The following is a 27,264-nucleotide window of genomic DNA, read 5'->3' as shown; positions in this document are numbered from 1 at the left end:
TACCACTTGTGGAGAGCTATGGAAAGACCTGGAATCAGCAGGTACAATTGTTTCAGAGAAAACAATAAGCAGCCATGGCCTTTATGCATGCCAAACACGCAACACTTCATTGCTGGAAAAATCTCTGGCTTCATCCAAGCCTCCATCTTCATCTCCAGTCCGCACCTGGGTCCATATGTCTCGATATACGGTCTGCCTACACAGTCTGTGACAGACAGGACTTATACTAACTCATAATAAAATGGATAATCAAACACACGGTGAATGAAAAGGGGTGAGAGAGGGAGAAATGCTCAGTGCATCATGGGAAGTCTATTGCAGCATAACTGAGGGTCACCAGATCCAGCCCTAACTATATGCTTTATCAAAATGTTTTAAGCCTAATCTTAAAAGTAGAGAGGTTGTCTGTCTCCAGACTTCAAGCTGGTAGCTGCTTCCACAGAAGAACAGCCTGTTGGAGCAGCAGGAATGGAGTCTAACAGACACACTGATGGTTTGGAGGAAGTAATTACTGAAGTTATCTCAAAAAGATCAATTGGAGAAAACGTCTCTAGATGAATATCAATGGTACTGAAAGTATTGGACATAATGGTCATGTCATGGTCCCCGTGTCTCTCCGGCTGGCTCACGTTGAGCTATGGTGTTGTTTTTGTGTTTCTCCATCCCTCTCGCTCTCTCCCTCTCTTTCCCTCATTGTCCTCAGTCTGCCTGGACGGAGCTAATTACTGGGCTCCTGCTTTTGGCCTACGCACCTGCGTTGATGGTCCGCACCTGCCACTGATTAGTTCCTGTTTTCCCAGGCCAGCTATTTAAGGTTGTGTCTCAGAGCAGCTCATCGCTGGAACGTTGAACGCCCGGTGTTCATAAAGCCCCAGCTAGTCTACAAGTTGTCTTTGTAATTGCTTGCTTCTGTGTAGGTTCCCTGGACCTGTTCCCTGGACCTGTTCCTGTTTCCTGCCCTGGATCCCCGTGTGGCTGTATGACTAGAGTGTGAGAGCAGAAAGGCGTGAGTGGCAGAAGAGGAGTGAGTGCAGACTGAGGAGAGTGTCACGGAGGACAGAGTGGACGAGCTATCACTGAAGATTCGTGTGTTTGGATTTCCTTCCCCCCCTGGAGCCCTGGACCCCCGCCTGTCACTTGTAAAATTATTATTCAAGAGACAGGCAAATTTATTATAATGTTGCAAGATTATAATAAATTTGTGAAGTAATTCATGAAGTCATTACTTCCTGTCATCAAGGTTAAAGTTCTTCTTCCATACGAGACTCACTCATCCATGTCTTTATAGGCCTTGCTTTGTGTTTTGGTGTGCAGTCATGTTGGAACAGGATGGGGTCATTACTAAACTGCTCCCACAAAATTGGTTAACAATTCCTTTCACTAGAACTAAGAGGCCGAGTCCAAGTACTTAGAAACGGTGCTTGCTGTCAGACAAGTTCTCCGGTCAACTGCCAAACCCAGACTCGTCCACTGGACAGAGAAGCATGATTCATCACTCCAGAGAACACGTCTCCACTGCTCTAGAGTCCAGTGGTGGCGTACTTTACACAGCTGCACTCAATGCTTTGCAGTGTGCCTGGTGACGTAAGGCTTAGATGCAACTGCTTGGTCATGAAAACCCATCCACGAAGCTCTGCACACCAGGGGTCGACAACTTTCTGTTGATGAGTGCCATGTAAAATTTCCTCAGAAGTCAATGTGCCATATCAACCACTGCATTAACAATAAATGTGATAATGCTCAACAGTTTCACACTATAATGAACAACTTAACAGCAAAGGAACTGTACAACAGAAAATGCAAATGCTATTTAAGGTCTCATCACAACAATGTTAAGAAAAAATAAACTGGGGCAATGTGACCTGTTTGTTAATACAGAGACACGTGTTAATGTGATCCTGGTCTCCCACTCAGAGACACAGGTCTCCCACTCAGAGACACAGGTCTCCCAGTGTCCAGCATTCAGAGGCTGCCTGAGGACTCATGTGAGAGAAAACCTGCTCACACAGACATGTAGAGCCAAATACTGTCAATAAGGCCTCTGCAATGTTCTGAAGACAGTTAAACCTGTCAGGTAGTGATGTCCAGCAGGTGAACATGCAGCTCCATGAACACGCACAGCTGTGGATTCCAGCTGTGTTGGTAGTTCATTCGGATGTATCCGTGTATCTCCGTGGTGCTGATGCTGCGCTGAGCCGACAGCTCCTGAAGCTTTTGAAGAGTCGGGATGTGGAAATTTCAACATCGCTTGAAAAAACTGCCAGCCAGCAACGTCCCTCTCACTGGTAGGCTAAGTGATTTTTAGCCAGTTACAAGTTGAATCTGGGAGTTGGGGTTGTTGGCTAAGAGACCGTCATTATGCGAGCTAATTTGCGATGTGCACTGGTGGCTTGGCCTTAGATGCTTGCTTTTTAATGCACCCTCTCAAATTAATTCACTGCGTGTTGTGCCATCAGTTAACCCTTCACGTGCCAGTTGTGTCATGAGTGCCCAGGGTTGCCGACCCCTACTCTACGCACTGTTCTTGAGATAATCTGAATCTGACTCTGCAGAAAACTGCCAACCTCTATGCACTATGCACCTGAGCATCCGCTCTCTGATTTTACATGGCCTACAACTTCTTCCCAACTTGCTGTTCTTCTCAATGCCTTCAACTTTGTTATAATGGGGGTGGCTGTAGCTCAGGTAGTAGAGCAAGTCACCTACTAACTGGAAGGTGTCAGGATTTGTGTGCGGATGCGAAGAAGTGACCCAAACGCAGGACTCGTGGATAGTGATGAACAGAAGATGGTTTATTATAAAGAGTGGATGAACAGAAGATGAACGAACACTGACTGGCTGGATAACTGAGAGCACACACGGGAACGATGACATCAATGACACGAGGTGAACAAAAGGAAACTGAAGACTTAAATACTCTGAGTGATGACGATGACGATTGGAGACCGGTGAGTACACAGCTGAAAAAAGCGCTTGTGCGAATGGGTGTGAATGGGTGAATGAGGCGCTTTGAGTGCTCAGAGTAGAAAAGCGCTTTATAAGAACCAGTCCCTTTACCATAATACCACTAAAAGTCAACTGTGGAATATTTAGTAGTGAGGAAATTTCATGACCAAGCACAGGTGGCATCCCATAATGGTACCATGCTGGAATTCACCGAGCTCCTGAGGGCAACACTTTCTTTCACAAACGTTTATAAAAGCAGTTTGAGAGTAGGCTCTGATTGGAACAGCTGAATTCAATGATTTGGATAAGTCAGTGAATACTGTTGGCAATGTTAGCTATGTGCAAAGCTGTTCAGTCTTTTCACTTAATTTCTCTATGGAAATACGTATTTAAATAAAAGCAGTTGTATACATTTTAGACACAGACCTCAGATGTTATTTGGTTGTTGGAATTGTCCTTTGGTTCTCTGGGGGGAATAAAAGCTGTGGAGGAATCATTGGAGCTCTCTTTTTCTTCCTAGATAGATCAGACAGATAAACATAGTAGCCATGAAGTTTTCAACTGCTCACATGTTGTAGCCATAAGCACTCACTTCAAAGAATTAGTAGATGGTACCTGTGTGAGTCTTGGCTGTGCCAGAGGCTGAGGCTCAGCAGCTTTTGATTCATCCACTTTTCCATTCTTCACAGCATCCAGTGCAGTGGTGGTGGAGTCCAAACTGAGTTTTGGAGTTGAGTGGGGACTGGCATGAGGACTGGTCTCATTGTTGTTGTTCTGCTTCAACAGGTGACTATTCATTAGGCAGGGAGTTCTAGGAAAATGACACATACAGTAACTGTTGTATTAAACAGAAATTTAAGAATGAATTGGTTCAAAATCTATATAAATGTGATAAACATGTCTGGCTGGATACATAGATAAGTTTGACATAAATGTCTACCACTTTGTCTACATTATAAAATCCAGAATGCTTCATTATAGATTTATTTATTGTTAATACCCTCGGTTTATTTTCCATGTTCTAGATACCATCAAATTTTAGTTAAGAGCAGCTATATATATAAAAAATCCGACGATACTAGCAACCTGCAAAATTTACTTTAAAAAAACTTTCTCCATCTTGTGGCTTGCATTTTTGTTGCTCGTCTTAAAGTAATTTGCAAGATATGCGAATGAAATAATTGGATTCCTTTGATGTCTTACTTCATTCCCTTCTTTTCTTTCTTCTCCGGTTTGTGTTTGGAGACCCTGCTCCTTGAGGCCAGGGAGATATGGATGTATAACACTGTCATGATGATGACAGGGAGATAAAATGCTGCTATTGCTGTTCCAAATGTCACAGCAGGATTAGAAAGGAACTGCAGGAAGGAAAGAAAGGAAAAATGTTACATAAAGCAAGTATGGTCAATATTTTTACTACATTTACAGATACAATATACATCATGTACCAGAACTTTGATTATTGTTGTATTTGTAAACTCACAGAATTAGTTATAGCATTTCTCCATTAAAGTTAATCACAGGTAAACATTTAAGAGCTGAGGGAAAAACCACGTTAGTGTAACAATAAGAATCCTAGCTGAGGTTGACTGGGGTAGACTGAAAACAGATAACACTGTTTATAAACTCCAGACCAACATCATTATACGTTATGGAAGCTACCTCTGCCAGCTGGGGGTATTTTTACTCCCTCTTGACTACTTCCAGGTATCTGAGCTTTTATTACTGATTCCCGATTACTGAAAGGGAACTTCATGAGCAGGCCTTTTGTGGTTTGCATTATTAATGACAAATAGATGAAAATCTGTGAGGCCTCACATTTTAAACTAACAATTACTAAGGATTTTATTCAGAATAATGAAAGACCATTCAATAATAACCTTTACAAAACCTTGCAGTCATTCATTACACATGAAGTTACTGATGGTTACAGCTTCCAAAGACAAGTAGGAATCTGACTTTAAGGAACTGAATTTATCTTTCCAGGATCTTACTGGTTTCTCTAATTGCTGTAGTCAAAGGAGCTTGCAAAGAAAAGCGTCTGGACTTCTTTAAGTTGCTTGAAGACGTTTCACCTCTCATCCGAGAAGCTTCTTCAGTTCTAAGGTCAAATGGTGGAGAGTCCCAGATATAAACCTAGTGGGAGTTTCCCCCCACAGAGGGACAAAAGGACCCCCTGATGATCCTCTAATCGCCTGAGCCAAGGTGTGAAACTGGGTGTCGGTCACAATCAGCCAGGGTTTCGGGTGAGCTCATTGTGAAACCTGGCCCCACCTTATCATGTGATGTCCTGAGGTCAGATGGCCCAGGATGTGAGTGGGCGTTAAGGCGTCTGGGAAGGATCTCAAAACTGGATTATAGATGGCAGAGACACCAACTCTCTGCTTTTCTTTGCAAGCTCCTTTGACTACAATGACCTGGATGACTGAGAACCTTCACAGACATTCTGAACAAATGCAAATTCCAAGATACATTCAAACAACATGTATACAACACTGGTCAAAAGGTTTAGAACCCCCCAGTGTTTCCAGTTATTTATTGCATTTCGAGTCACTTGAGTCCAGTGAATAGCTTGAAATGGTATAAAGATAACTGAAGTGCAAGAGGTTTTAAAAAAAAGGTAAGGTTACACAGAATTAGACAAAAAGGCCTTTTTAGGGAACTCAAAATGTATTTAAAGCTGTTCTGCAGCAATGGAGGTTGATCGAGTCTTGAAAGCTGGTGCTACTAATTCCAACTTTTCTGGATTGAGCAGCAGGATTTTTGTATTGTTTAGACATTTTTTTAAACAATACGATCAGGCTTTCAAACCAAAGAACTCATTACCAGCTGTTATACTATACAGATCTGTATTTTAGTGGGTTGTTAGCCACTTTCAGTTTGTTCAGTGAGATAATGTTATTGTTCTAGTTTATCAGTTTGCATCTTAACCTTTTTATTACCAAAAACTAGAAAAGCTATCAAGACTGCCGAAATCACTGACATCTCTGGCAGTCACAGCTGAATCAAGAGTAGGCTAACAGCACACAGTGGACAGCAGGACACTTCTACTACTAATAACAAAATTAAGTTAATTATAATGATTCAATGGAGCCTTTCTGTTCGAGTAAACTTAAACTTACTCGAACAGAAAGAGTGAAAAACAAAGTCGATTTCTCAGTAACTTTGTAGACTCTGTGTTTGTTTACATTGCACTTCCTCATTCCCTGCTGTATCTGATCAATAGGATTTTATACACAACACTGTACATAGATTTTGTTGTACCTGAATATAACACTCTCCAGGTGGCACCGTTCTCTGTCCAACGATGAACTGCCAGAACAAGATGGCAGGAGCCCATAAGATGAATGACAGGATCCAAGCCGCTGCAATCATTAATCCTGCCATCTTAGTTGTCCTTCTTGTGGGATACGTAAGGGGTTTGGTCACACAGAAATATCGATCGAAGCTGATAATTAACAGATTCATCACAGAGGCGTTTGACACAACATAATCTAAAGCTAGCCACAAGTCACAGACCACCGGCCCAAGTGGCCAGTAGCCAACAATAATGTAGACTGTATACAAATTCATACTGAAAACACCGATGATCAAGTCAGCGCATGCTAATGAAAACAGGAAATAGTTATTGACAGTTTGTAGGTGACGGTTCACTTTGATGGAGAGCATGACTAAAATATTTCCTGTAACAGTCACAAAGCTCAACGATCCTGTAACCATAGCAATAAAAAACATCTCCAAAGCTTTGTATGGACTTCCTGTTCCCACTCCACTCTCAACAGCAGAACAAGATGTTGAATCATTGGTGGATATGTTGCAGGATGTGTTGGAGAACAGGTCAGTCGTTTGGTTGAGCAATGAGCCTAAAAGAAGAGAAAAACAAGAGGATCGATTGAGAGAAATATGCACTGTGCTGCTGTAAGGTAACAACAACAAAAGTTGATTTTTTTAAATGTGGGAGACGGATTTAAACACCCACAGCAGCAGCTGGGTTTGTGACAGATCAAAATAGAGAAAGAAGGCTTTGCTTTCTAAACAGGGACAGTAAGAACATTTAGATGCAAAGAGGAAAAAGTAACAAGGTGATGACATCAGGGTAGACAGCTACATATAAAAACATTTACAGCTGTTTGAATTTAAAGAACTTAGTTGTAAACTTATTAGCTTCTCAATCTCATTATCCAGTATGTTCTGTCACACACACACACACACACACACACACACACACACACACACACACACACACACACACACACACACACATCTGTATCTTGTGTATTTTTTTAATGTTGACGACCCTTTGTGTTTTTGTTCTTATTGCATCGCTTTTATTTTTGCAGCCTTTGTTTTTTCTTTCCCCTGCTGGTCACCGTTGTCATTGCTGTGTTTCACATGTTTTGAGTAATTACTTGGACCGTTTCTCCCATTCTTCTTTACAAGCTCCATCAGGTTGGATGGGGAGTGTTGGTGAACAACCCTTTTCTAATCTCTCCAGAGATAATACATTGAGTTCACATCTGCGCTCTGGCTGGGCCACTGAAAGTCCTTTGTTATCTTGGCTGTGTGATTAGGGTCGTTGTCCTGTTGGAACATGAACCTTCTCCCCAGTTCATGGTCCAGAATGCTCTTGAGTAGGTTATTATCAAGGATGTCTCTGTTCATCTTTCCCTCAACCCTGGCTAGTCATTCGCCACATCATTGTAGGGATGGGCACCACTGTCAATAAGCACCTATGACTGCACACCAGCCCACCCAACCAGCTTCATTGTCAAATATGCCTAACATCTCATCTCGCTCATGTCTGCACTTCCTCTGTGTCCTAAGCAAGAATAACCTGGACCAGAGGCTGCTGTCCTTCTATCGCTCCTCAGTGGAGAGCATGCTCTCCTACTGCCAGGGTGCTTGGTATGCATGGGTGACTACTGAGACAGGAAAGCTCCACAGAGGGTAATTAACACTGCCCAAAAAATCATTGTCTGCCCTCGGGTCAATCAGACTCACAAACAGCTTCTTTCCCTGGGCCATTCGGACTGTTAACAAACACTAACCTGCCACACCCCTTCCCTCCCCACCCGCCTCCCCAATCTGACCCATGATCTGAGTAACCGCCGTTACTCGGGCCACACACACTGACTCTATTCGGACCAAGTCTTTTTTTCTTTGCACTACTTTCACACACTTTGCAACCTGTTCTCTAATGTGTGTCCGTTCATCATGTGCCTTTCTTTTATTTTTGTATACATTCCTCTTGTTTTGTATATATTTCTCTTGGCTGTTATTTATTCCTGTCTACTATTTATATTTTATTCCAGCACAGTTGGTGTGGAGCAACCTCAATGTCATTGAACATGTACAATGACAATAAAGGGCTATTCTATTCTATTCTATTTTGCTAAGTGGCATTTTATACCTGAAATTAGTTAAAGGTTTTCAGAATGACTTTTTTGTCTACTCTTTAGACATTAAACATTGTGTCCCACAGAAAGAAAGCAACACTGAAAGTTCTGCCCAGCTTTGTCCAGGAAGATAAAACACACAGTTATTCATGAAGGGTTTGATCCATCCAGCCACAATTCTTTAAAAGAAAAATCATTTATATGGGTTTGGGTTGCAGGGACAGCAGCAGTCTTAGGAGCTTATCTGGGTGAACATCGAGATGTTCCCAAGCCCCCCCAGAGATATCATCTCTTCCCTAGTCTGCCCCTGGACCTCCTTCCATTTGGACACCTAGGAGGTGCATTATCCAGAGGTATCCGAGTCAGATCATGGAACCACCTCAACCGCCTCCTTTCAATGTGGAGGAACAGCAGTTCTACTCCAAGTCCTTCTCGAATGACCGAACTCCTCAACCTATCTCTAAGAAAGTGCCCAGCCACTCATATCATGCCTGCGACCCGATTCTACCCAGAGCTCATGAAGTAAGGGTAGGAATGTAGACTGACCAGTAAATCGACAGCTTCACTTTTATGCTCAGCTCTCTCTTCTGCAAGTTCCTACCTCATGAAGCCAACAGAACCACATCATCTGTAAAAAGCAAAGATGAAATCCTGGGAGACCCTCCACCACTTGGCTACCACAACAGATTGGCACAGCATATGCATCAGTGCAAGTGCCACCCCAATCCACCTGTCAATCTGTGTCTCCCTTGTGAACAAGACTCTTGAACACCTCCACTTAGGGCAGTACTTATACCTGACCCGGAGTGGGCACGCCACCCTTTACCGGCTGAGAGCCACCATTTTGCTACGCCCAGCAATTCTGTCCTTAAAAATTATGAACTAAATTGGTGACAAAGGGCGGCCATAGTGGGTTCAAAACCACCGGAAACGATGGGTGCTGACTTAATGCCGACAATACCAACCAAGTTTCTGCTACCGTTGTGCAGGAACTGAATGGCCCGTATCAAAATACTTGACAACCTATACTCCCGAAGCACCACCCACAGGAATCCCCCAGGGACCCGGTTCTTCTCCACAAAACTACAAAAAACTGTTTGAGCAACCCCCACCCACCCTGAGCCAATCCCTCAACATGTTTGTACTCACTGCTGATATTGACGTCATATTAAATAATGTTTTGCTTTTTAAAGTAGTTTGAGAACAATTTGAGAGCCACTGCACCAATCCTGATTCTGAATGCACTGATGAGGTGGTCAGCTGTATCAGATGCTGCAGTCAGGTCTAAAAAGAGTACTAACAACAACACTACTACACTGCACTTATTAAAATGTCATTCATACCTCTCAGTAGAGCAGTTTCTGTACAGTGCTTCCCCCCTACAGTCAGAATGAAATTATAAAGTAAGTTGTTGCCTTTCGTGTTAATAGACTTTTTTTGTATATAGCACTTTTCTACTCAAGCATCTCACTTTTACACAAGTACCCAGTTTTCCTTCTGTGCCTAAGTGCTTTCTATCTAACATTCACACTGCGATTGGATGCAACTTAGGTTTCAGTATCTTGCTCAAGGATAATTTGGCATGACCAAGACACGCTGACTACACTGGATTAAGCATTTATGCAAAATTACGAACACTATAATAGTTTTATTTGATTTTGGCGAGAAATCAAGTCAAGCTGATCTAGAAAGTCTTACAAATCAGATAATCTCAGTACGACTTCAAATTTCCCAGTGTGAATCCTATTGGCAAATCTCATATAGGGTATGCGATTTAAGCTGTTTCAGCCTGCATACAGATGCTGCTCCCTCAGTAGGCTGTTTTTGCCAACCAACCTCCTTTCATGCTAATCATGCTGTTTCTGACTTAATTTTTTTCTGCTATCATGGATGCAGACTGTGTTCTGTGAGGGAGTCTGCTATCCTATCCCCGCATTAAGCTTTCCATGTATGCCTGCAGAAAGGGAGGGGGAAGGTCTCTGAGGCAAGCTGACAAAGGGAACACACAGCTCAGACGCTACAGTCAAATAATGTGTGTGGACAGAGCAGATTGTTGTTTGGTGAGTTCATGTTCAATTTGGCATTGTTGTTTAAAAGAAATAATATATTAACATGTGTATTAGTTGTATGTTAGTAATCTAGCTAACAAATTAACAGTACAGAGTGAAGCTAGATGACTAGAAATCTAAGAAGCCAACATGTGTGTGAGTTCTGAGGGACCACTTCAGCTCTGCGCTCCTCACGGGGAGAACATTGACAGCATGATCTCATCACAGACTACATTTCACTTCTGTGTGGACAACACTGTGCCCCTCTTGAAGGTAGAGTGTTTCTCCAATAACAAGCCCTGGATAAGCCCTGAAATAAATGCACTCCACAAGGAAAATAAGAGAGCTTTTAGATCAGGAAATAAGGAGGAGGAACTGAGAAGGAAGAAAACACCTACAGGAAGACGACGGAGGACCAACTGCTGCAGAATAACATCAGTGGGATTTGGAAGAGGCAGGAAATAATTTTAGGTCACAAAGCAGCCAAACGCAGTATGTGAGAACACAGGGCTGTGTCTCTGACGGGCTGGTCTGCTGTACTGGGGCCCTGCAGGAACGGTGCTGGGACCCTCTACACTGCAGACTTCTCCATCAGGCTGCTATCTACAAACGTTTTCCGATGACCCTGTCATAGTTGGCTTCATCACAGGTGAGGACGATCAGAGTACTGATGGTAGATTCAGGACTTTGTGAACTGGTGCCAGCTGAACCATCTCCTGATCATCACGGGGAACCCACCACATTGAGATAGTAGACTCTTAGAAGTACCCGGGTGTTCACCTGAGCAATAAAGTGACTGGAGTCACAACATGGATGCTCGTTACAAGAAGGGTCAGAGCAGACTCTACCTGCTGATGAGACATCTTTTGGAGAGTTGGGATGTGCTCCTAAAGACCTTTTTTGACTCTGTGGTGGCGTCAGCCATCGTTTATGGCATTGTCTGTTGGAACAGCAGATTATCTACAGCTGAGGGGAAGCGGTTGGATAAGCTCATCAAAAAGGCCAGCTTTGCTCTAGGATGCCCCCTCGACCCAGTGCAGGTGGTAGAAGACAGAAGAACTATATTTGAAGAAGAAAAATAATATCTCTCTTGGACAATGTCTCCCATGGGATTCATGAAGCTGCAGCAGACCTGCAGAGCTCCTCCAGTGACAGACTGCTGAACTAGATGCACAAAGAGGCATGATCATATAGCAGCTGTTAGACTTTATAACCATCACTGCTTCCAACACACACAAAAGGTTGTTTACATCCCACATTGTAAATATATGATCCTATTTATTTTGATATTTGTACATATAGTGCCGCAGAGCTGTGCACCTTTCTCCTCTTTTTTACACGTCTGCTCCTAATCTTATTGTACATGTGTATAGTGACAATAAAAGGCATTCTATTCTATTCAATTCTATTCTATCCCTGCTCTTATTTGCAGTTTTTCAATTTTCTTTAAATAGTCTGTCTTTGTTGTTTTTAAGCACAAATATACAACACTTTTTGTACATCTTTTTTTTTAAGTATCCTACTCAGATGCACATTTCTTTGAGTCTGAGCGTGGTATTTTTAATACTGTACAGTATCTTTCTTGCTTTTTTCCCTTATGTTGTAAGTTTGCCCTGTACAGTCTCTTATTTCTTGTTTTTTATTTTAAAATCTTCACTTTTGTGTGAACCTGCATGCTTGATAGGCCTGTCACTTTGCTGCTGGAACATGTGAATTTCACCAAAAAGGATATTTCTATTGTGTTCTATGCACACAAAAGAACAAAATAATCTTGAAATGTGCACAACAGGCTGATGAGAGGTATTACGACGGATTTCATCACTACCATCTCACACACTCATATATACATAAACAGCATTCCTGCAACGAGGCTCCAGACAGAAAGCTGCTGCGACTCTTGAACACAGGCGCACACATATGCATTCCACTAGTAGCAACTATCAGAATTCCTTTTGTATCAATGCTGAAATATTCATCTAAAGGAATTTATATTAAATTATACAAGCACAGCTGTTCACTGGTTTTATTCCTTATGTGCCTACAGCAGCTGCTGTATTTGACAGGAAATCTAAATATATATTCCATAACACTGCGTAACATTGTTTCAGGCTGACTTTTTAAAAATTGTTATGGACAGTCTATGTACAGCTGTACAGAGTACAAGCTTTGATCATTCAAACAAGGACAACACTGTCAAATAATATGGATAACTTTTCTTATTTTGAACGTGCAAATTAAAAGTTGCATCTTTCAATGGCAATGACGCCTACAGTGTGGTGACCTTCTGAATCCAAGTACTTCCATGGCTGGTATACCATTTAATGTCTTCTCTATGTTTCATGTAAATGTGCTTTCATGTGGTTCTACATATAACGACTTTTGCAGGCGTCTCACGTAAATGCTATTAGTATACATGAAACAAACAGGGGTAAAAGACAACCAGAATAGTCCAGAATAGTGTCCCAACACCTTCAATTATTGGAGACAGTTTAAATTAATTTTGTGAGCAGGACCACACATCATACGTTCCCCTTCTAGTTCTTTGTCTGTAGATATTCTCTTGCATTTGAAACTGTTTGTTCTCCTATCGACAACTAATCCTAGAAGAATCCTACTTACCCTTTTAATATGCTCACTATTGTCCCTCAGACCATCTGGCGAAGAACTCCATAGCCTATTTTCATCTCTTTCATGCTGTACATGAAACCTAACAAAACCTCTGACCAACAGGCCCAGGATGCAGCAGAGCGGCAGAACACCACTCCTGACACATTCTCACTGCCTGAGAACATCTTGTTGCATTGTTTGGCCTTGTTTCTCCTGATGCGACGCCACTGACATGTTATAACTTGTCATAAGACAAGGCTGCATAGTGGTTGGAGAGGCTATACCCTGGTGGAAAAGCAACACCATTCAAATCGCTCTTGAGCAAACTGGCAACCCTCTATCTCTCTCCTCGTTTTCTTCTTTACAAAATACATCAACAGACATTCCCAGCACCGGAAGGCCAATTTCTTTCTCTTCAGTCCCTTCTTTATAGAATTCCTCAACTAATATTCACCCCAGCTCAGGATACTTCACAACCCAAAAACTGCACATCCACTCTCACCTGCTTAGCTCCAGCTGCTCCTCCAAAACCCTAAACTACTGAGCCCACACTATCTCTAGTTAGGGTGCCTGTCGGGATGACTGTTGTTGTGATTTGGTGCTGTATAAATAAAATTGAATTGAATTCATTGACTTTGGATGTTGCTACTTTCAGTTCTGTTCTTTCTGTAGATGTGTCCATCCCCGCCAAATTGATCACACAATCCAACTCGCCCTCAGTAACTACCTATCCCGTTTCAGGCTTCAGTGCCCACGGGGAAACTCATTTGTGTAAATCTCCTCCTCCAAAATTTACTCTGCCTTTTTGCACCAAACAATAGCTGCTCCCTCTTTTTGGACACCTCTGCAGTGCTCTGCCCATAATTCCTCAAGGCTATTCTTTAATTTCTCACTGATTCCAACTGATTCCAAATAGCTTTTCCCAGTAAAAATCTGGCTTTGACAACATCTCCTTGAGGTAACTGTTGTTTGGATTTGGCAGAATATAAATAAAATTTAATTGAAATAAACTGAGAATCTCACCAGCTTGAATGACATCACCTTCCATGATGATCAGCTGTCAAAAGCTGATAGTCTGAGCCCTAATGCTGCACCTTCTGCTGGTTTTAAGTGTTATCAGGGTAAATGGCCTGTATTTATATAGCGCTTTACTAGTTCCTAAGGACCCCAAAGCGCTTTACATATCCAGTCATCCACCCATTCACACACACACATTCACACACTGGTGATGGCAGCTACATTGTAGCCACAGCCACCCTGGGGCGCACTGACAGAGGCGAGGCTGCCGGACACTGGCGCCACCGGGCCCTCTGACCACCACCAGTAGGCAACGGGTGAAGTGTCTTGCCCAAGGACACAACGACCGAGACTGTCCAAGCCGGGGCTCGAACCAGCAACTTTCCAATTACAAGGCGAACTCCCAACTCTTGAGCCACAATCGCCCCTAATAGGCGATATACAGAAGCCTTTTCCTCTAATAGGCTTCTGTATATATTTTGTGCTCCATTTTCGCCTCCCAAGACAAAACTGTCTCCCATCACCTTTGTTCATTTACAAAATCTAACCAGCTGCCTCACCTCACAAAGAAGGTCAAACTAACCAGCCAGGCAGCTCCATTTCCATATTCTATTTTAAGATAAACTCGTCCCTATGTCCTTACAAGGCTCCGTCCATTATCCTCATCCTCAAAGATTCCAGCAAACAGATCCTTTGTTCATCACAAAGTCTGGGCACGTCACTGCCAGATTTTTGTTCTTCTCACTCTTTCATCAAGTTTTCTCGCTGCCTGGAAATTCTCATGATCTCTTCTGTGGCCCTTCCTTCTGCACTGATGCCACCCAGATCTCATGAAGGCATCCTGATCAAGGTCATGGGACATATGGGTCATCACAAGCCTATCAGTTATATATTTGCAACAATCTTCAAGACCTTTGTAACGCGCAATCATCACTGCTTCTAAGGAATGCCTTTTTTGATTTGGATTTTGTTTGAGGTTAGCGCTGTGCAGGGTATACCCCAACTCTCATCACATGACAGCTGGAACAGCCTCTACCCTTACCACAGAATTAGATAAGTAAGTGAAATGAATTTTAGATAGAAAGTTGGTGTTAGAAATATGTTCATTTGTGTACAAAGTCACAAAGCCTAGCCTATTTTTATCAGACTTGACTGAATCTTCTGTATATGTAGATTTTTATGTTCCCTTAAAATTTGAAATGAAAATACATAATGTTTTAAAATATTTGTACAAATAAGCTCATTTTAATATGGCTGCTATGGCTGTTGAGTAATGAGAATGTTTTATAGGAGGGTTCAGATTTCAAGCCAATAGCCCATCAAGTGAGGGATTTACCAAGGAGATGCTCTGTCCCCATAGGCCTGAACCCCCTCAGTGAAATCATTGACAAGACTGGCTATGGATACAGAGTATAGAATGGAGCAACCTTTAACCACCAATACAAGGATGACATCAAGGTGCATGCCAGGAGTGAACGTGACATTGGTTCACTGATCCACACCACAAGGATATACAGCAACGGCATCTGAACGTCATTCAGACTGAAGAAGTGTAGTCAGATGGTAACAAAGAGAGGGAGGGTAGTCAGAACTGAGGGCATCACACTACCGGAAGGCAACATTGCAGACATCAAAGACAACTACAAGTACCTGGGCAACAGGCAAATGGAAACCACAAAGAGGCCGCTTGGAAAACTGAAACCACCAAGTACCTGCAGAGGGTAGGCAAGTCCTGAGGAGTCCGCTGACTGGTAAGAACACCTGGACCACACGGTGATCAGACACCTTGATGATAATAAGCTGACTAAAGGAGGAGATAGAAGCCACTGACATCAAGACAAGGAAGCTCCTTACCATGCATGGAGGGTTTCACCTCAAGTCCAGCAACCTGAGGCTGTACACTAAGTGAAAGGAAGGAGGACGGGGACTAATGAGTGTCAGAATCACTGTCCAGGATGAGACGATGAACATCCATGAGTACATCAGGAAGATGGCCACAACTAACCACGTGAAGAAAGAACCCCGAGAAAGAAGAGCAAGAGGAGGAGCCATCATGGAAGGACAGGCTCCTGCACAGTATGTACCACCAGTAGACAGGAAGTGGCTGACATACAGAAATCCTACCAGTGGCTGGACAAAGCTGGACCCAAACACAGCACAGAGGCACTAATCATGGCAGCACAGGAACAAGCTCAAGACTCATTGAGGCTGGGGTCTATCACACCAGGCAAGACCCCAGGTGCAGGCTGTGTAAAGATGCCCCTGAGACAATCCAGCACATAACAGCAGGGTGCAAGATGCTAGCAGGCAGGGCATACATGGAACGCCATAACCAAGTGGACGGCATAGTGTACAGGAACATCTGTGCCAAATATAGCCTGGAAGTCCCGACGTCAAAATGGGAGGCGCCCCTTGATAATGACCGAGCTAAGATCCTGTGGGACTTCCAGATATAGACGGGTAAACAGGAACATCATCTAAGACAGGGACTCTAATCTCAGGTGTGATTTCTGAGGCTGGTGACTCGGATTAATTTATCCTCAGTAGCAAAGGTGACTCTTGGTCTTCTTTTTCGCCATGTCTCAGTGTCAAATTTGCATCTTTGTGAATGTCTCGTTTCCTGCTTTACTTTGGGGTGGGGTGGCTGTAGCTCAGGAGGTAGAGCAGGTCACCTACTGATTGGAAGGTTGGTGGTTCGATCCCTGTCTGCATGCCAATACCATTGGGCAACCCCAACTAACCCCAAGTTGCTCTCCGATACAGTGTGAGTGTGTATGAATGTTAGATTGGGTGAATGAATTAGTTGTAGTGCTCTGAGTGCTCAGATAGAGTAGAAAAGCTCTATATAAGAACCAGTCCAATTACTTTGACAGTCGTGTTTTCAGTTTTCCTTCCTTCCCGTCTTCTTATGTCAGATTAGTCCCAGTTGTGTTTCCTTCCTGTTTCCCATTTCCTCGTGTTGTTTTTCTTAGTCTGTTGTCATTATATATCCCATGTGCTATTATGTGCTCTGTGTTTCTTGTGTCCCTGGTAACGTCTAGATCCCTGTTTTCTAGTCTCTTATTTCTCAGTTTTCCGGTTTCCAGTCTAGGTTTAGTTTCCTGTTTTGGTTTTGTTTGTTTTCTGCTAATAAAGTTTTTGAGTTTACGTCTCTGTATACGAGTCCTGCATTTGGGTCCTTTATCCTGCCTGCCACAGCACTAAACATGACAATAATAAATAGCATCCCTTGGAAATGTTGCACTGTTTTTCTCTCCTATAAACTTTGTAATAAATTGCTTTACTCTCTCGTCCTCAGCAGTTGTACTGTCATCAGTTTCAAAAGAAACATGAGGCCGCCTTCATAATCCATCCGCCTTTCTGGGGGTCAGCAAACCCAAGCACTGGTGCAGATGTCAACTTCTCAATGAGGGTCTTGAAAGCTTCCTCACATGAGGGAGTCCATTTCTCATTAAAAGGGCGGTTCAGGTTGCTGTTTGATGGTGATTTGTGGTATTTCAGCTTCCTGGCAGGAACATAACCAGCTGTCAAATCATTCAATGGCCTTGCAATTTTAGAATAATCTTTGACAAACCTGCGATAATAACCGGTGAAGCCTAAAAATGACTTCAGTTCTGACAGGTTTGTGGGTCTGGGCCATGTAGTGAGTGCAGAGATTTTATCAGGATCTGTCTCCACTCCCTTTTCTGAGATAATGTGTCCTAAATACCTCACTGACTTTTCGAAAAAGTGACATTTTTCAGGTGAAAGTGTGAGACCAAATTCTTTCAGTCTGTTTAGAACTCTCAGGGGCCTTTCTTCGTGTTCCTCCAAAGTATTGGAGAATACTATAAGATCATCAAGAAAGACCAGTACTTCCTTGAGGTTCATGGAGCCCATGCATTTCTCCATAACTCTTTGAAAAGTGCTTGGAGCATTTGTGACTCCTTGGGGCATCCTGTTGAATTCCCAAAACCCAGTGGGTGTGACGAAAGCTGTCTTGTGCTTATCCTCTTCTTCAACCTCGACCTGGTAATATCCAGACTTTAAATCCATAACAGAAAACCATTTGGATCCTGACAGATCTGTAAATGCCTCTTCTATATTGGGCAAGGCATAAGCATCTTTGATTGTCTGGTTGTTCAACTTTCTGTAATCCACACATTGGCGGATCTGCCCATTTTTCTTTTTCACAACTACAATTGGTGAAGCAAATGGGCTCTCGGACTCTGTAATAATGTTGCTGTCGCACAGCTGCTCCAAATGAAGGCGGACAGCTTCATAATCAAAGGGATGAATGGGCCGTGGCCTTTGTTTGAAGAGTGTTGGATCAGAGAGCCGATCCTGTCTTTCCACTCGTTTGACAGGGGTGAGTCACCAAAATCGAACTGAATTTTGTCATTTTGTGGGTGGTGTAACACTGAGCATGTTTCTGCTCTGAACTTCCAGTTCGATTCCTACATTCAGACCTTGCAGGAGAAACTGAGAGTGGGACAGATATCTCTGTCAAAGGTCAGTGAGCTGGCAGAATGATATTGTGAGTTGTCTCATTTTTTTAGGAGAATGGGAACTTTAAAGGATGTGGGCCGTGACTTTGACATTACATAGCTGGAAAATACCTGCCAGAGAAGCATGCATGCAGATTTCTAATGAGAGGGGCATAAGTACAGTGCTCAGGAATGGTCATTTGCTTATTGAAGTCCTCATACAAGATGTTGAGGGCATTTGTACCAGTGAGGACTGGAATCTCTGAATTTGCTCTAATATCTGGGACAATTAGGGCTAGAACAGTTACAACTTTATCCTCCCAGTGAAACTCTGTGGGAAAGTGATGTCAACTTCCCCAAGATAAGGGACAATTTGGCCTGCAGCACCTTAAACCTCTAACAGATCATCTAATGGCAAAAGAAGATGAGAAGGTAAGTGGGTCAACTGAAATGATTTAGAAATTGTGGTAACCTGAGACCCTGAGTCGATGAGGCAACTATGTGGTAGTTCCCCAATCTTAACCTCTGCAAGAGACCTTGATCTGACTAGTCCATTTGGAAGGTGATTCGGAATGGATTCAACATGTTGTCGTTTACTTTGACATCTCTGTTCTGACTTGGGACTCTTTTGAATGTTCTTGGTTCCCGTATATCCCATTACAGGAAACTGCTCCAGTTTAAAGCTTGACCTTGGGGTGGCTGTAGCTCAGGTGGCAGAGCAGGTCAGCCACTAATCAGGAGGTCGGTGGTTCGATCCTAGGCTGCCTCCTGGCTGCATGCCAAATATCATTGGGCAAGATACTAACCCCATGTTTGCCTACTGGTGGTGGTCAGAAGGCCCGGTGGCGCCAGTGTCCGGCAGCCTCGCCTCCGTCAGTGCGCCCCAGGGTGGCTGTGGTTACAATGTAGCTGCCATCACCAGTGTGAATGTGTGGATGACTGAATGTAGTGTAAAGCGCTTTGCGGACTAAGTAAAGCGCTATACAAATGCAGGCCATTTGACCTTGCTGCTGGGCTTTCCATTCTTCCTGTCTGGCTTTTTAGTTCTTTGAACTTTTGATCAGCCACAGCCTTGTTTATAGCATTTTTGCAGTTCCTGGCTATGTGACCGTCTTCACCTAAAACAGAACCAAGCCATAGGCTCAGCTCTCACTGGGGTTTGTGGTAGAACTTGGAGTCTCAACCACAGGTGCGGGTGGCTCTTGTGTTTTTTCCATTGCTATAACTTGTCGCTTTCTTTGCTGTTTAGGTGGTTTTGTTGTCAGTTCCAGCTGCAGTTCTGCAACCTGCTTCTTTAGACTCTCAGTTTTAGAGATATAGGCCTGCAATACACTTGCACTTGAGTCAGTGTGATGTGGGAAGTCAGGAACAGAATGCATGTGCACAATAGGTTTTGTCTTACTAGACACAAAATGACGTTGCATCCTGTCCAGTTTAGAAGCCCTTCTGTCTTCCTCAGTCCTCAGCTCTAGCAGAATCTCTGCAAACTCAGGTGTGGTCTTTTATTTTTGTTCCAGTTGCAGGACCAAGTTATGGTCCCAACAACCCCGTTTGAACTGCTTTAGCAAATGTCGACTTGCATCTGCTTGAATCACACCCTTCCTGCCTACAGCAGTGTTAAGGAGAGCTTGCAGCCTCTGTAGATAATCAGATGCTTTCTCGTCTGGATTTTGATTTGTGTTCAGGAACCTGGCAAATATCTCCTCACCATCCTCCATAAGACCACATGCAGAATCTAGCAGCTTGACATATTCTCGTGGATGTGCTAAATAACCAAGTTGCTTCACAACATCTGATGCTGGGGGAAGAAGACTCTCTAGTATTTTCCTCCGCTGAATGTCAACTGGAGTGCCATCACTGAACATTAGTTCAACATGCAAACACCATGTTTCGAAATCCACTTCTCCTGGGGGTTTTGGCACCCAGCCTGAGAATAAACGTAACCATTTGGATTGGCTATCTGTAGTGACAGAGTAATTTCTGATTACATGTTCCACTACTGTATGCTGTATCTCTGGTGGGTTAGTTACTTCATCTGTCACCACTGGAAGACTGGTTGGAGTAGTCTTTGGTTTAACAAATCTACAAGACTGAGATTTAGCTGAATGGGTGACTGGCTGGGATGTAAGGGGCCGTCTGTGGTCGTACTTCAGCTTTGCTGTCTTTATCAAGGGTGTAGTACTGTGGTCAGAATAACCGTCAACGTCAGTTTCATCACTTGAGTCAGTCAAAACAGGGTCTGACTCTGGAGTATGATGCAGTTCTGACCTTTCAATGCGACTAGCCTGCCAGTTTACATTCTTGTTGGTCACATTTTCAATCTCAAGGGGAAATTCTGACTCGTTATCACCCATCGTAATATCTGACTCAAACTCAGCAATAACAGTTTCCCCACACTCTGTTTATGCATTTGGGACCCTCAGATTCCTTGTTACCACCCCATACTTCTCCAAGGAAGCAATAATATCAGTATCAGAATCTAGACTAGTAACTCCAGTAATACTGATGGACCGTTTAACATCCACCCCGTAGTTCTATACCAAATCCATCTTATTTCAATGTTGTCTTAATTGAAAGCTTATCACAATAATCACACAATCCCAAATTGAACTAAAGTGTGCAGAATCCTGTAATTTCAATATTAGCTGTACCTTTTCGTGGCTGGCTCACCACAAAAAGGTACTATGTAACACACGATACTTTACCACTACAGAATGTAGAGAAAGTTAGGATCTTAGGCTTATGTTCTCTAGGAATCGGCTAAGGAGCGAATGACACACAGCTAAAAGAACAGTCAACATTTATTCAAAACAAAACCATAAACAGTCATTCAACAGTTCACAACAGTTCCAGTAGTCCATATTTGTCAGTCCGTGTATTCAGTTTCATAGTCCAGACTTCAGAGTTCAGGATTCTTTTTAGTCTTTTCAGTTCAGGTGTGTGAAGTGTGTGTGTAGGGTGTTAATGTTAGTGGTACTACCCTGGTAGTGTATTGTTTTGAGATCTCATAAGCTTATCTGTCAAGAAGTAACACAATTGTCACTTCTTGGCAGGCTGGAAACCTTCCTGCATCACAGCTGGGGATCCTGAATCCTGGTTCGCAGCAGGTGAATTTACTGGCCTCGCTCTCACAATTTTAGACTCCAACAAAAAAACAACCGGAAATGAACAGAAACCACAAAAACAGAGGTACATCGGCATCAACAAAAAGTGTCCGCGTTTCCCAACAAGCGGAAAAGTAAAATCCAATTTCGTGTCTTCACTCATAACCTTTTTTAAACAAGGATTAAAGAAAAACTCTCGGTGAGTAGCTCCGACCAGCATACGTAGCCTTAGCGTTGTTCTCCTTCTCTACATCAACTCAAGTTCACAAGCACTAAACAATCTCATAGTGCCACCTACTGACATTCTTTGGGAACAGCAGTTCATTTTCATGAGGCAAATTTTAGGTGGGTTGCAAACACAAACTGTTAAAATCCTTGAAGTGCAGGCTGACGAGGAGAGGCAGCGATCAGTGGTTTAAATAATTTAAAATCCTTACTCTTATCCATCCTTCTTGAAAAAAAAATCAGAAAACAGTTTTATTAACGGCAGTTTAATGTCCACCTGGTCCTCACTCAGTTTTTAATGCAAATGTGCTATCGTTTTTTTCATCAGATTTTGGGCTTAGTTCAGATAAAATAATTACTGTAGCTGATAAATCCCACAACCGCTTCCGTCAACATGTTGATGTCATCAGAGCTGCGCCGAAACATGTCCCAGTCTGTGTCATCCAGTGTATCTTGCAGCGCGGCCACTGAGTGGTCCATCCAGCGTGCGACTTCCCTCCTGATTGGTGCTTGCTGCTTTAACCTTACTTTGTAAGCAGGCATAATCCACCCAACCAGAAGCTGTGGGTGGATAGAAACATCCACGACACTCTGAGATCGCACACCGCCGCCTACAATGAAGGGCTCCGGTAATATGGACCAATACAAGGCTGCATCTTACAACGTGCGCAGCGCGGTCAGAAAGGCAAAGTGGAGCTACGGGGAAAACTGGAGTCACAGCTACAACAGTGCGACTCTAGGAGCCTGTGGAAGGGACTGCGGACTATAATGGACTACAAACCAGCTTCTTCAGTGATGAATGCAGACGCTTCACTGGCTGTTGAGCTTAACATGTTTTATGCTAGCTTAGACGCTGCAGCAATTAAAACAAGAAATGGCTCAGCGAAGACAACACCTTCATCCTCACAGAGCATGCCATGAGGAAAGCTTTCAGGAGGGTGAACACGAGGAAGGCACCAGGACCAGATGCAATCCTTGGTCGGGTCCTGAGAGCCTGTGCTGACCAGCTAGCACCGGTATTCATGGAGATCTTCAACCTCTCCCTGGCCCAAGCTGTGGTTCCCACGTGCTTCAAAGAGTTCAACAACAGCCCGCTTGCCACAATGATTACCGTCCAGTAGCACTGACTTCAATTGTGATGAAGTGTTTTGAAAGACTGTGAAGAGATCACATCATTTCTTCACTTCCTGCCACCATCGACTCACTTCAGTTTGGACTAATCGATCCACAGACGACGCCATAGCTCACCTGCTCCACACATCCCTGAGTCACCTGGACACTGGCAGAGGGAATTGTGTTAGGATGCTGTTCGTGGACTACAGTTCAGCATTCAACACAATAATTCCCTCTAAGTTTTTCACCAAGTTGAAGGATCTAGGACTCAGCTCATCACTGTGTCAGTGGATCCTCAACTTCCTCACAGACAGACTCCAATCAGTGAGGGTGAGGAAGTCTCCCCCTCCATCTCACTCAGCACTGGAGTGCCCCAGGGCTGTGTTTTAAGCCCCCTGCTGTACTCACTGTACACTAGAGCAGGGCGATATGACCAAAAATATTCATCACGATATACATTTGAAAATTTGCGATAACGATATAACTGACGATATAATTGACACGAGACAAAATACTTTACAACTCCACAACTTTATTAGTGCAAAAAAAAAACCCCATCAATGTATTTTCACTTAAACAAGCAGCTGTTTTTTATGTGCATTAAAGTTATATACAAAGTTATATAAAAATTTAACAGTGCAAATGCAAACTCCTCGCTGACAGTTTAACCAAAAGGCGTTTCCAGTGGAAACTGGCCGACATATCCTCAGCATAACCATGTATAATATCCACTAAACTTAAAAAGAGGTTATACACACACAACACGGTAACATTATGTTGACGCACAGTACGTATTATTGCACGAGGCTCCTGACTACGATAGCTGTAATGCTCCGACAATCCATCAAGCGGTGCGGCTTCGTAGCTTAGCAAAGTCGTACTGAAACATTTGACAGATTTTCGAGCGCCGTGTACATAAAATCGTTTCGAGGTCAGTAAACACAACCAGAGTTCATACATAACGCACACGGGATTATAAGGGGCTCTGTCGACTTTCAGAGAAATCAAAGGATTGATTTTAAGTGCGCCGTATTTTCCAAACAACACGGTAATAACGACGGCCCGCTAGCATGCTCTGCCAAAAATAGTGCTTTGTTGTGTATCTAACGGACGAAAGCTAAACCAGTTCCACACCACTGAAGTTGCAGCATTTTTACAAACCAGTTCTGGTTCATCTGTTTCATTCAACGATCCACTTTCGCCTTTCTCATTCTCCGTCACCGCCATGCTTTTTCTGCCATGTGCGTATGAAAACAAAGACACTGTGCGCGCGTTTTACCCATATTCTATTTTACTCATAACGTTGCCCAACATTATAGCGGTGTTACCATGAACGGTTTGATATGGCCCAGCCCTACTGGCAGTGTTGCCAACTCCTCAGTAAGGAAAATCGCTATTGGTTGTCCTAAAAGTCGCTAGAAGTCGCTAAATGACGTCATTGCCTGATTTGCATAATTGATCATGCTAATCTAATTGTAACCTACGTTGTTGGAAAGAGAAATAACATCGTGGAAGAGACATAAAGTGAGTAAAAAAACGTCCTAAATGCATTTAGAGTTTATTTAGAACTACAAATTAAATTTCTTTTAGCAATTATTGTTTTTTTAATGTCACAATTCCAACCCTGCTCCTTTACCCGGGCTTGGACCGGCAAAAGTGACCCGAAATAGGCACTCTGGTGGAGTTACTTTGTGTGTGTGCGCTTATAAGTAGTTTTAAACCTTGTGATCCACAAAATAGCATAAGAGTAAAAGAGTAAAAGAAGAACTGACTGCGTTGCAGCACCCGCTGCTTGTTGAGAGTAAAAGCGATACGCGCTTTCACGTCTTTTTCAGGGTCTGAAAACTCGCTAAATATAGCGACAAAGTCGCTAAGTTGGCAACACTGCCTACTGGACACTTATGACTGTGTAGCCACATCGGACACCGCCTCCATTGTCAAGTTTGCTGACGACACTGGGAAGGACTTGCGCTCCCTTAAGGCCAAAACAGAGCAAATGAGGAGGAGCTTCTTCCCCCAGGCTATTGGGGCCCTGAACCAGGTGTAGGACTGGACTCTTTCACACACATCACATCACCACACGCACTCTGGTTTTTCTTTTTGCACACTTCTTATGATTTCTAATTTCTTTTTATTAATAATTTCTTACGTAAACTGTTATTTGAACATTTTTTACTGTAAATTTCTAAGTTAAAATCTGTAAATTTTTGTAGTAATCTGTAAATCTTTAAATCCTACCGTCAATTCTTACTGTCATTTAATGGTCGGGCATTGCACAGCAATCAGCATTTCACCTCATGTCACACTCTGTATGGTTGTGTGTGTGACAAATAAAATTTGAATTTGAATGTGATTTTGAAAAAGAGGTTTTTGATCTCAACGGGACATTCCTGGTTAAATAAAGGTTAAATAAATAAATAAAAAATTTAACATTCATCTAGAATAACGACTGAAATGCTGAAAACAATTAGACTCAACTGGCTTTTGTTAAAATGGAAAGGAGGCGACTCCTTGGATTAATCATACGCTAGGTCTTGTTTTGACATGTGGCATAAGACACTGAGCATTTAACAGTATTTCACAAAAACCTTCTTTTGTCTAATCATTTCTTAATAACATTTAGACTACACAGAACTGGATAATTGATGTCATTACAGTAGATGTCTTTCTGAAAGGGCGCTAAGTTTAAGGAAATAATTCATCTACTGTTGTCATGTGCCAAAACAATGCCGAGCAGCCACTTAAACTTTACGCACACAGATGTGTATTATCTTGTTAATACTGTTGCATAGTCACTACAAACAAAGCTGGACGCTGTGGCTGTACTGTGGCAAATCACAGATGGTTGACTCCCTGGTATAATTCAAACACATGTGCCTTTAAAGCAGATATAGTCTCCAAAGTGCTAATTAAACAAACATGTAGGACAGCCTTTTTTCACATGTGTAATATTGGTAAAGTGACACTGAACGAATGCATTTATTACACCTTGGAGTACTCTAATTCATTGTTATCAGGATGCTCTCACATTTCCTTTAAAAGCCTTCAGTTGATCCAAATGCTGCAGCGAGAGTACTGACAGGGACAATAAAGAAAGATTTGTGTGTCATCATTAATAACTGCTAAACTCGGCCCCTCTCCCAGAGTGTGTTTTTGCTTTTAAAAGACATTTCAAAAAACAAAAAAATCGTTATACATGCTATATTTCTCAACAGTAGTTCCATCCAAATATGACCTAGTGTGTGGAGGCTGGGGGAAACACATGTAAAACCACCTATCTGCTACAGAGGTGTCATAGTGTCTGGGTCTTTGACTCGTGGTTTTGAGTTTTTGTTATGGACTCATGAGCCTTTCTTCTTGATATATGAAGTTATTTAAGTTATAGTTTCATATTGTTTAGTCTTGAGCTTAGTATTTCATAGTGCCTCTGAGTTATGTTATCTGCATTTCTAGTTTATGGTTTCTTGTGTAATTATGTTAGTTCTTTTTCATTGTGTTTTGTCATCAGCATCAGGTCCTTGCTTTGTTCTGTCAAGTTCATCCTGACCTGTTACGTCCCATTTTACTGTGATGGTCCCCCATCCCATCATCTGTGTTCCCTTGTGTTTCCAATCTCCAAACTTAACTCAATTATTGTCTCACACCAAAGAGCTGATTCTGTTCTAACACTTTATCATTGATCGATGGCACTGATTAATAGCCATTGATCAGTGCCATTCACAGAGTTGGGGAATGACTGCAATCACAATGTTGTGAAAATGCTACATGCAGATGAACCGAAACATTTTGTGGTTTACTTACCTGGATGATTGATCATGCATCAAGACAATTACTGTCTCAAATTTCCCTGCTTTTTGCTACTTTCTCCCACTTGCTGTATGTCTCATGTGTTTCTTGGGAGTTTTTGTGCATTCCTAGTTTTTGCCTGGTCAGAGTTATTTTGTATTATGTATTTACTTTACTTCACTGTAACAATAGAGCTACTTTTTAGTTTATCCTTTGTTCCTGAGTCCTGCATTTGGGTCTTACTCTGCCTCCACTACTGTCCCTGAGAAGAAGAAAGCTTTAAGAAATCTAAATGGATCAGATTATTATGGACAAACTAATGAATTATTCATTTAATTTAATGCCTTAAAAATAACAATTTAATTGAGCTTCGCACTGAACTAATATTGTATAAATCAGCAATTTAAAAATAAAATAAGTTCACATTGAATTTAATTCTGTCTAGTGAATCTTTATTTGTTTAGTCATAAAAACTCATTTTGTTGTTTTGACATCAATCAAACATAAAACTAAAGTTCTTATCTTAACTTCTGTTTGTTTCCCAGAATCTGTTGTT

At 42.5% G+C, this 27,264-nt stretch overlaps 1 protein-coding gene across 1 annotated transcript in view; it reads right to left on the bottom strand.

The window, feature by feature from the left end:
- The window catches only part of chrm4a (cholinergic receptor, muscarinic 4a), a 54,509-nt gene that overhangs the window by 14,750 nt on the left and 12,495 nt on the right, over window positions 1–27,264 (bottom strand). Inside the window, exons 2-5 of the mRNA XM_085347487.1 lie at window positions 6,211–6,809; window positions 4,150–4,304; window positions 3,562–3,757; window positions 3,373–3,462 (exon numbers count right to left, since the gene is read on the bottom strand). Of these exons, the coding sequence (XP_085203613.1) occupies window positions 3,373–3,462; window positions 3,562–3,757; window positions 4,150–4,304; window positions 6,211–6,809 (1,040 nt within the window). The remainder of the gene's footprint in view (window positions 1–3,372; window positions 3,463–3,561; window positions 3,758–4,149; window positions 4,305–6,210; window positions 6,810–27,264) is intronic.

This window comes from Diplotaxodon limnothrissa, linkage group LG23 (genome assembly GCF_057381915.1).
Source record: "Diplotaxodon limnothrissa isolate DT_005_m linkage group LG23, D_limnothrissa_male_GT1.1, whole genome shotgun sequence".
Lineage (NCBI taxonomy): Eukaryota > Metazoa > Chordata > Actinopteri > Cichliformes > Cichlidae > Diplotaxodon > Diplotaxodon limnothrissa.
This window is presented reverse-complemented; position numbering and strand designations above follow the sequence as displayed.